Here is a 10761-nt window from a genome sequence, read left to right as displayed (position 1 = left end):
CAACTCCACACAATTCCCACCACCAGATCTCTATATCTCACCTCCTCCCCTGATAGCTTTCCCATTCTCTATCCCTCTGCAAGTATGGACCCAAGGTCATTGTGGGTTGCAGAAGGTGGAAGGTCAGGCTTCTGTAATTGCTTCCCCGCTGAACAGGGGCATTGACTGGTCAATCCATACTCTCAGTCTGCCCCTCTCTTTCCCGAGTAGGGTGGGTCTCTGGGGAAGTGGACCTCCAGGACATATTGGTGGGGTCATCTGTCCAGGGAAGTCTGATTTGCATCCTGCTAGCATCTGGAACCTGGCGGCTGAAAAGAGAGTTAACATACAAAGCCAAACAAATTGTTGAGCCATTATGGACCTGAAGGCTGGAATAGTGCAGATGAAGTGTTGGGGGGTACTCACTGCAGACTATTGTGTACTTCTGTTTTCAGGTATATATTTTGCCCTAATTTATGGATACATGTGAACATATGCTCTATCTCAGGGGACCTGGTCTATATCTAGGTTTTGAGACTTTGTTAGGAAGTGAACCACCTGGAATGGAATTAGAGAATACTATAAAAGGAAAGGTCTCACCTGAGTAATGAAGCTGAAGGGTTGTCATTCCACATCTGAAGTCTCTGGACACAGTCTGAAGTGAAGCATGCTGAGGTGGCACTTGTTGCGTTGACTGGGTTGTGATCAGTGGATGCGATATTATTTGATATGAATTTAGAGGAGCATGCAGGAAAGTGTTCCCCACCCTAAGGTTCCAGGACTGGGGGAAATATAGGCTCTATAGCGGAAATGTGAGGTTCCTGCTGTCTTAGGGTTCAAGAAGACAATGGATAGTTATTGTTATCATCGCATTATTTGGTAATTGGGTTAACTTTGAAAAGTCCTTTTGTTAGGGTTTGCTGTATAATACCCAGCATCTTGTATATAGCTGTGCCGCCAGGGATCCCTGCTCTTCGTACTATGTGCACTTAATCCGGTGTGCTAATGCCCTACCCTTTATTTTCCTCCATCCTTCCTTCCTTCTTTCCTTCCTTCTTTCTTTTTTGAGAGAGAGAGAGAGAATAAGAGAGGGAGGCGAGGAGGGAGAGGGAAAGAGAGAGAACAGAGGGAGAAACACCACCACCGCTGTTATTTATGATGCTCTCATGTGGTGCCTGGACTCCAACCCAGGACCTCATCATGGTAAGGCTCAGGCTTTACCTGGTGAGTGATCTACTGACACCATTGGTAGTGTTAGAAAATAATCAATAAGCCCAGGAAGTGGCTTATCCAGTAGAGTGCACACACCATCATGCATGAGGACCTGCAGGGAGAAGCTTCATGAGTGGTAGAGTAGTGCTTCAGATGCCTTTCTTTCTCCCTCTCCCTTCCTCCCAGCTCCTTTCTGTCTCTATCAGAACAGAAAAGAAAAAAATAACCACCACGAATGATGGAATCATTATGCAGGCACTGAGCCCTAGTAATAATGCTGGGAGAGAGAGAGAGAGAGGGAGTAAAATAGAGAAATGCCAGAGCATCACTGAGCTCTGGTATATGGTAGTGCTGGGGATTAATTCTGGGACCCCTGGAGCCTTGGGCATACAAGTCTGATATGTTTTTGCTGCTATATGTCTCTGGTCACACCTGTACAAAATTTTATGGTAAGAATGAAAGAGAGAAGGGTTTTCCACAGTTTTCCAAAGTTCTCTGCCCCCATTCGTTCAAAGATTCATTCATAATCAAGCACCTAAGTGAACAAGGAACACACCAAGTGCAGAAGAAGAAGAGGCACAGATATTTAAGGTTGTAGCCTCTTCCCTCAAAGAATTAAAAAGCTAGAATGGATTGTGACCCTAAAAATAAGCAACAGTTTCAGAAAGCTCCAAAGATCTTTAGAGTGAAAAGGAAGTTCTGTGAAGAGTTGGAGATGCTAGGATTGTTCAACCAGGTAAAGAGGATGCAGGAGAAGGGAAAGGGAAGAGGGGTGTCATGTTGCATGATGGTCTCCAAGCCTCTTTGTCCAGGAGGAAATGAAATCATCCTGGTCTCAAGAATCAGCATGACAGCCTCTAGCCAAGTAATGTGGAGTCATGAGAGCTATTGGGAGAGCTCTGTGAATCACGACAGCCAACTGGGAAATTCCTGATAACTAACCTAGAAGTTTCGGGTTAAGTCCTTAGGCTGCAACATCTGTTTACATTTGATCACGTTTATTTACAATTAATGGTTCTACAATCCAAACAGAGCATGCCACTGTGTTCTAGAGGAAGTAGTGCGGTCTGCTCTGAGACCTATACCACCTCTGACTCAGTCCATCCTTTGGAAGGTTGGCAGCTCAAGCTGCCACAGAAACTCTCTTCTTTGGAGAATGATGGGCCACCTGCTTCCTGTAAACTGGATGGTTAGCTTGCACTTTCCTCAGCCAGAGGCTGGCACCCCAGGACCTCTGGCTGGGGCAGAGCAAAGAGATCTCCTTCTTAGCCTCTTGGCATTTTCCCCACTCACCTTCTATCACTTTGCAATGGACACAGGCTCAGATTCCAGGTTTACCAGGTAACAAAATGCTTCAGGCCAGACAGAAACTAGTTTTGGGTCCTTAGTGAGTAACAAGGACTCCAGTCTCTCCTTCATTAAGGGAGAAAGTCCTGCTTGGCACCATCAAAGTACTTCCAAGTCCTGGTTCCTAACATTAGGGGAGAAAGGAAAGAGAATGGGATGGGAGAGTCTCTGCTGCGCTCCCTCGAGTACCTAAGGGACATGTGTGTGTGTGTACAGGCAGGAAGGGTGGGTGGACTCTTCTGGAAGTCAATATTTGAAAAGCAATTACTTTACCTTATAAGGCACAATGCTTTATAATGAAGTAGACTACTAAATACACATGCATTTAACATATCTTTTTGGAATACATGGCACAAAGATATGTTTATATGTTTAAAAGGGCATACCATGAAAAATACCAATAAATCTTTGGATTCTTGTTCTGAAATTTCCCCATTTTCCTCTTCAGAGGCAAAACCAGAAATTGCTACCCCTCTACAATTTAAAAGTTTCTATTTAATAGTAAGGCTTTACTATTCCATTGTCTTTATTAACTATATACTCTGGCCTGGGGGAATAGTGTTCATAACAAGAAGTCCCTGAAAGACCTAGAAGTACTTTAATAGAAAGCATCCACAGTTTGCAACCTAACACTTTGTTCTCAAAGTCCTATGGTTTCATATCACCACCCTTACACTACTATACTATAACCCTTACCCAACCCTTACAGGGCTCTTAAACCGAAGTGCTAATTATTAAAATCCAACCGTCCTTTCCCATACATTCCCTTACTGAGTTCGCAGTATGCCAGTTTGGTTTTATCCTCTGGTTTTGTTGATGACATTTGGGGAGACACATTTGGAAGTACAGTAGAGGCAGTCCCTATTAGTAGGTTTTGGGACTGTCTTTTAGTATGTGAGGGTGTCACGTGCATTTTCACAATGTGAGAGTGTTATTGCAGCCAGGGAGGTGAGGTGGCTCAGCGGGTAGCGGTAAGGCTTGCACGGGAGAATGTTGGTCTGATCCCTGGCACAAAGAATTGAGGGGGCCGAGCTTTGCGCACAGTGCCCCTCTACCCAGGGGTCTGAAGCTCGCTCCTAAGCAGCTAGGGGCAGAGGGTGCAAAGGATGGAGAACTGATGATGTTGTAGGGGTTCTGGGAAGAGGCATCAGCAATGAACATCAGACATCGGAGAGTCTGTTGGTTTCCCCGCAATTCCGGCCGCCGTCCCATGGGTCCCCTTCCTGGAAAGGTGAGTGGGAGGTGGGGGAAGCGAATTTGGTTGTCTCTGCTTCCCTCTGTTCTGATGCCGCTGTCCCCTCCTTTGGGGACGGCACTGTCCCTCACTCCCGGTAAAGGTCTCAGACCGCAGAAGTCTTATTCTGGAGTGGGGCCAGCGGGGCTGCGGGAGGCGGGGCCAGGGGCGGGCATTAACTCAGGGTGTGCCCTCATATAGAACCCGCAGGGAGGCTGAGCGCGGAGTTCTAGTTCTCGCCGGTTCTCAGTGGGTTAACCTGGTCCCTGCGGTACAGCCCTGATTGCTTCCCGCCCTGTCCAGGTGAGTGCAGGTGGGCTGAGAGTGCTGGTCTCACCCCTGCGGGCCCCCCACCTCGCCACCTCCTCCATGCCGAATCACCACTTCCTGCGCCCTGCCAACGAGTCCCGCAGTGGTGCGTTCAGCTGCGGTGCGTGGCCAGGCTGCGCCCGAGCCCGGAACACCCACAGAGGACAGATGGTCCGGCCCAGTCACTGTGGGCTCACCCCTCAACAGACCTGACTCTGACTGGGAGTTGCCCACCCGTCCAGTCTTCTTACTCTTCTGCTCTTCCCCTTGCAGAGGCGGTGTCTAGATCCAACCTCCCCACCATGAAAATCCCGCTGGCGTGCCTGAGCCTCTGCTTCCTGATCGTGAGCAATTCCGAAGTGAGTGGCTTCCTTGCTTTGATTTACGGCTATAAAAGAACCTTTCAGGATCATTGCATAGCTCCGGTGTGTGTGTGTGTGTGTGTGTGTGTGTGTGTGTGTGTGTGTGTGTGTGTGTGTGTGTTGGTCCATATATTGAGATATGCATATGTATGATAGTAGGGGCCTTGAGAATCAAGGGGGTTCAAACTTGCAATCAGAAAACTGATCCACCCAATGGATGAAGTTTATTTGCAGGTCAGCTCATTTCTCCCTCTATGATCTTAACATTTGAGGGCTGGCTAAATATGAACAGGATGAGGAGAACAGGAATTGGAGGGAAGATTGATGGGCTCAGTCTGGAGTCCTAGGAGCATGGGACTTTTTATGAACTTCTCCCTTCCAATCCATCTCTTCCAGGGCAGATATGGAGGTCGTCGAAGTTCTGGCAACTGTGAGTATGCATCCAGGGCTTATACAATATCTGACAGCTTCAGGAAAGATAAGCCTCTTGGAAAAGCTGGGGGGCTGGGGGGTGAGGAGAGGGAAACAGCTTTTCCTTAACCTTGCTGCAGAGCTGGCTCTTTCCTTACCTCTTTCCACTGTCCCTTGCTTACCCCACTTTTGTGCTTCCCAGCAAACTGTTATTGTCTGAATGGAGGAACATGTGTGTTCTACAAGTACTTCTCCAACATTCATCGATGCAATTGCCCAAGGAATTTCGAAGGGGAGCACTGTGAGATAGGTATGGAGATCTTGACTATAATTGGGGAAAAGACAGTATCAGAGATTTGGCGACAGGGAGCGATGGAGGAAGTGCAAGAGCAGGTTGGAATCAGGAGTTGGAGGCAAAGTGGATATCATCTTCATCTCTATATGATGTATATAATCAAAATAAATCAAATTATGAGTCAGTGGCTGTACAAATGTGAAATGAAGATGAAAAGAGATTTTTTTTTTGGTGTCTTCTTAGGTCTGAAATCATGAGGCCTGGTAAAACCTCTAAAATGCACGTCTGAACTTTCTTATAATTCTAACTTTTTTTTTTTCATAATCTTCCACAGAATCATCAAAAACCTGCTATGAGGGGAATGGTCACTCTTACCGAGGGAAGGCTCAAACTGGTATCAGGGGGCATCCCTGCCTTGCCTGGAACTCTCCCGCTGTCCTTCAGAATACCTACAATGCCCACTTGCCCAATGCCCTTCAGCTGGGCCTGGGGAAACACAATTTCTGCAGGTGAGGTGGGAGAGCAAGGAACTTCTCTGTAATTCACAGAAGTCCTTTCTATTTCCAGTGCTGATTATAGCATGTGGAAAGAAAAGCCTTTGGTTGAGTCTTTTCTGAAGGGCAAGGTGTAGAGCAGACATCCTGGGTTGGAATGACACCCGCTTCCCTTCTGTGTTGCCAGAAACCCAGATAATCAAAGATGGCCCTGGTGCTATGTGCAAATCGGTCGAATGCAGCTTGTCCACAAGTGCAAGTTGCAGGCCTGCCTTGATGGTGAGTATCACTGAACTGTTTATGGCTGTGGCGTGGAAGGGGACAAATCCACAAGGGTCTTTATTCCATCACAAGAGACTTAATGCATGACGACTAACTGGCCCCAAAGAACTTAGAGGTCAGAAGATAAAGAAAAAAGGAGACTTTTATCTTATCTGCCTCCCCAGTATGTCTTTCTCTCTTTCTCTTTCAGGAAATAAGTTACTTCCTCCTGAAGGAAAAGAGGTGTTTCAGTGTGGCCAGAAGGCTCTGAAACCCCGATTTAAGATTATTGGAGGAGAATTCACCACCACTGAGAACCAGCCTTGGTTTGCAGCCATCTATAAGAGACACAGTGATGGCTCTGTAAGCTACGTATGCGGCGGCAGCCTCATCAGCCCTTGCTGGGTAGTCAGTGCCACACACTGCTTCATGTATGTGCTTCGGTTCTTTTCCCCCACACCTTCGCCCTACTTCAATTACACCTCCTCCTTCACAGAAAAAAAAAAAACTTTCTACTTTACTTATATCCCTCTGTCCCTCTCCTTGTGACCCCATGACCTTGGGGACAAGTCATACCCTGTGGTGGTGGGAAGGGGACAGGACAGGATCTCATGGGATCTGGCTGATATATTTTTCCTTCCACAGTAATTTCCCAAAGGAGAACTACGTTGTCTACTTGGGCCGGTCAAGGCTTAACTCCAGTACACCTGGGGAGATGGAGTTTGAGGTAGAACAGCTCATCTTGCATGAAAAGTATAGTGCTGATACACTTGCTCACCACAATGATATTGGTGAGTGGAAAACCCTTAACCACCATAATGAGGGTTTCTGGAAGAAGGGGTCTAAGAAGAAAGCCAAGTGGAAGGTCCATGTTATAGGGAAACTTGAGGATTCTGCTTTACATAACAGAAGAAATGGTGGGGAAGGGTTACGCATGAAATAGCCAGAGGCTTGGTGTTACTTTGTAGATAGCCTGAATTTCCTAAAGTAGTAGCTTCCTTTGGGTGGATATGACCCTGTAGGTACATACCAGGCTTGGAAGCCCCTTCCTTTGTGGGATGCAGCCTCTGTCTCTCCCAGGATATAGAACTTGGTAAGAAAAGCAGTGTGCCAAATTTCTGCCCAGCTACCTCAGTCAGGACTTTTTGTAGGAACCCCCCGATACAACCTTAGGCAGCAGCCCTGGCTGTCCAAGCCTTTGTCAGCAGATAGAACAAAACCCTTAAGATATCCTGCCAGGAAGGATGGTTTTAGTTGGTAAGCTATCAGCAGTTACCCTACTGTGATTTCTGACCCTAACTGTTCAAAGAATAAATAGTCATACCCTTTACCCCAGAGTTTGGAGGGGAGAGATGGTTACCATTTGGCCATGTGGTGATCTTTCTCTTCTGATCCCTTCACCCTTCCTCAGCCTTGCTGAAGATCAAGTCCAAAACAGGCCAGTGTGCACAGCCATCTCGATCCATACAGACCATCTGCCTACCCCCCAAGAATGGTGATGCTCACTTTGGTGCAAGCTGTGAGGTCACTGGCTTTGGAAAAGAAAATGCCTGTGAGTGACATTTGGGGCTGGTTGAGAAGGCCCTAGGGGAATGTTGTAATCGGGAAGTGAGCATGTCTGATCGTGGGAAGACTGTGCAGAGAGATAGGAACACCATGGAGGCAGCAGTTGGGTTTGGTTTTGGTGATAGAGCAAGGAGCATCATTTAGGGCATAAAGCAAATAGAAGAGGGTGAGGGATGAAAGGCTGTAGATAGGGCAAAGACTCACATTTGGGTAAAAAAAAAGGGGGGGGCATTCTTGTTTGGGACCATTCTTTTGTCCCTTTCCTGCCAGAGAGTTTCAGGGGCAAGACTGAACAGACACATCTTAATATAAATTCCTCCCTATCTCCTCCATTTAGTTGACTACGTCTATCCTGAGAAGCTTAAAATGACTGTTGTGAATCTAATTTCCTATCAAGTGTGTCAGCAGCCTCATTACTATGGCTCTGAAGTCAATCATAATATGTTGTGTGCTGCTGACCCCAACTGGAAAACAGATTCCTGCCAGGTAAGGGTTCTAAGCATCATTCTCCATCACCCCCAAATATTCTCAGGGTTCCTAGGCATATTCCTGTCAACTCTAAGGTGCTTCTCTCCAGCTAAAGCCCCACAGCTAGAATCAGAAACTCAGGTCTCCTCCTCATCATCCTCCTTCTTTTTTTCTTTTTCCTAATTTCAATATCACTTTATTGAGGAAATATTGATTCATAGGTGGTTGTGTTGGTTTATGGTGGTGCCTGGGATTGAACCTGGGACCTTGGAGCCTCAGGCAAGAGAGCCTCTTAGCATAATGGTTATTCTATCTACCCAAGCCCAGGTGATTGTGTTGGAACTCAGGTCTTTGAAGATTTAAATAGTCTTTAAAAGTTTTTATTAGGGAGTCTGGGCGGTAGCTAAGCGCATGTGGCACAAAGTGCAAGCACTGGCCTAAGGATCCTGGTTCGAGCCCCTGGCTCCTCACATGCAGGGGAGTCGCTTCACAGGCGGTGAAGCAGGTCTGCAGGTGTCTGTCTTTCTCTCCCTCTCTGTCTTCCCCTCCTCTCTCGATTTTCTCTCTGTCCCATACAAAAATGACAACAACAAGGGCAACAAAAAGGAATAAATAAATATATATATTTTAAGTTTTAATGAAAAAGAGAAAGGAGGAGAGAGACAGAATCAAAGTTTCACTCTGGCACATGAGATCTTAGGGATCCATGATTGAGAATCCAATGCTTTATCCACTGCACCAGCTTCCAGGCTATTTTGTTTGTTTGTTTGTTTGTTTTTATGAGTCAGGACCTCTTCCAGGTGCTATTTCACCACTTCTGGGATACATGTTCATTCAGATGAATAGAGGCAGAGATAAAGGGAGAAGTACAACAGTAGCAGAGCTGCCCCTGATACTGTGGCACTCTCACGTGGTACTTGGACTAGAACCTGGGCCACACTAATGACAAAGCAGGCACCCTACACAGTGAGCTATTCCTCCAGCTCTAAGCTAATTCTTACTTGTTTACTGAACATTGCACTGAAAACTTCAGACGAGGGAAGGAGGGAAAGCTAAGACTGCAGAAAGAGAAAATTCAGTGCTCAGGATGTGATTTAAACGAGAAATGAACAGATATTTATAAGAAGGAGATGAGTTCCACCTAGTGTTAGATGGCCACAGAGGGAAAGCTTTCAAGAGAATGTGACTCAAGATGGAATAGAGGAAGCAGAGGGAAGAAAATAACATTTCAGTTGAGATAAAAGTGAAGATAAGCATGATATATTGGGGGGAGGAATTGAATGTATAGATTTAAAGAGGGGAGATAAGGTTTTGAAAAGCAGAGGATTTCAAAAATGCAGAGGATTTTTAACCTGATGTGGTAGGAAATAGGGAGTCACTAAGGATTTTGATTCTAGGAAACTCTCCCTTTGCTCTCAGGCATGATTGGGGTGTGGGTAGAATCAGATGGTCCCCTCCTAATTTCTACTAAGGCTCATTTCTTGTGTCTTTGTTTTGACAGGGAGACTCAGGCGGCCCCCTGGTCTGCTCCATCCAAAACCGTCTGACTCTAACTGGGATTGTGAGCTGGGGCCGTGACTGTGCTATGAAGGACAAACCAGGTGTCTACACAAGGGTCTCACGCTACCTGAGCTGGATCCATAGTCACACTGGGGAAGAGAATGACCATGCCATCTGAGGGCCACTGAGGAACCGAGGGAATGGGTAGCACCCACTCCCACACTGACAGTCATTTTTTCAGTAAAGTCATCTCCACCAGCTATATATAAAGAAACTGTGGAAGATAGGCTCTGCAGAGATGGTTTTACTTGTGTTTGCCTACCTGGGTGAGCAACAAATCTCTGGGCGCTGGCCGCTCAGAGCCCCTGGCCAGGATGGAGAGGGTGTTCCTGATCCAGGAGTCTTTTTCTGGATTCCAGCTTCCTGGAGTTAAAAATTGTCACTCCTGAGCATAGGTGCAAGGAGAGCAGTTCCCCTAACAGCGGGCATTCATGAGGTCTACTGTTAGGAAATGAGTAATTTCCCAATGAGGAAGTGTAATAGAACTGAGGTCTCTTGAGGGAGCTTGGCCAATGTGGGAACACAATCATTTGGGGAGTAAAGAGACATTCACTAGTGACTTGAGGGAAGAGTTCTATTATTCCATGAATGTACCAGGAATTAGGAGTGTGTGTGGGATCACACACCACTTGTGCACAGATGATGTTGATCCAGGAGCTGGCATGTTCCTGTGTCTGACTGCAAGTCTAGATAGTTCCCTAAAACGGTATAGCCTGTGATGCCATATATGAGCCTGTCTGGAGGGGTCATGAGTGACTCCCAGGGCCTTTTGCATCACCATGTGATGGTGCCTATGACTGTATCATTCTGGGGCACAGCCAGTGCCCTGCACTAAATGTCTATTTCACTTTTATCTAGATGTCCCTTTCTTGGCCAGTTATCTCTTCTGACATTCCAGCCTAGTTCATCCAATCCTTGCTGATTAGGGTGAGGATCACTCCTGTACACTGAATATTTAATAATTATATTCTGTGATTTTATTTATATCTATTTTTATAATTTTGAATAAAAATGATCAATAAAATGTGATTTTTCCTGAAGATTCTGGCTGGTATTTATATGGGAGGAAAACAGGGGACACAGGAAGTAGAAAATGACAATGGCAGTAGGGTCAGGAGCAAGTTCACTTGGTAAAACACATACTTTACCCATGTGGGATGATTTGAGGTCAAATTCCTAGCACCGCATGGGAACCAAGGTGTACAAGGGTGCCCAAGGGAAGCTCCACGAACAGAAGAGAGGTACTATGACAGTTGTTCTTTG

The 10761-nt window shown here is 46.2% G+C and overlaps 1 protein-coding gene across 1 annotated transcript; it reads left to right on the top strand.

Annotated features, from left to right (window-relative positions):
- Window positions 1-3959: 3959 nt before the first annotated feature.
- Window positions 3960-10538, top strand: PLAU (plasminogen activator, urokinase). The gene is made up of 11 exons (XM_060173116.1): window positions 3960-4075; window positions 4355-4440; window positions 4840-4873; window positions 5057-5164; window positions 5484-5658; window positions 5831-5922; window positions 6116-6335; window positions 6550-6695; window positions 7316-7456; window positions 7808-7956; window positions 9440-10538. The coding sequence occupies exons 2-11, from the start codon at window positions 4384-4386 to the stop codon at window positions 9614-9616; spliced, it is 1299 nt and encodes a 432-aa protein (XP_060029099.1). The 5' UTR covers window positions 3960-4075; window positions 4355-4383; the 3' UTR covers window positions 9617-10538.
- Window positions 10539-10761: the final 223 nt, after the last annotated feature.

The sequence above is a fragment of the Erinaceus europaeus genome, chromosome 1 (assembly GCF_950295315.1).
Source record: "Erinaceus europaeus chromosome 1, mEriEur2.1, whole genome shotgun sequence".
NCBI lineage: Eukaryota > Metazoa > Chordata > Mammalia > Eulipotyphla > Erinaceidae > Erinaceus > Erinaceus europaeus.
The sequence above is the reverse complement of the archived record's forward strand: the minus strand, read 5'-3'. Positions and strand labels throughout refer to the sequence as shown.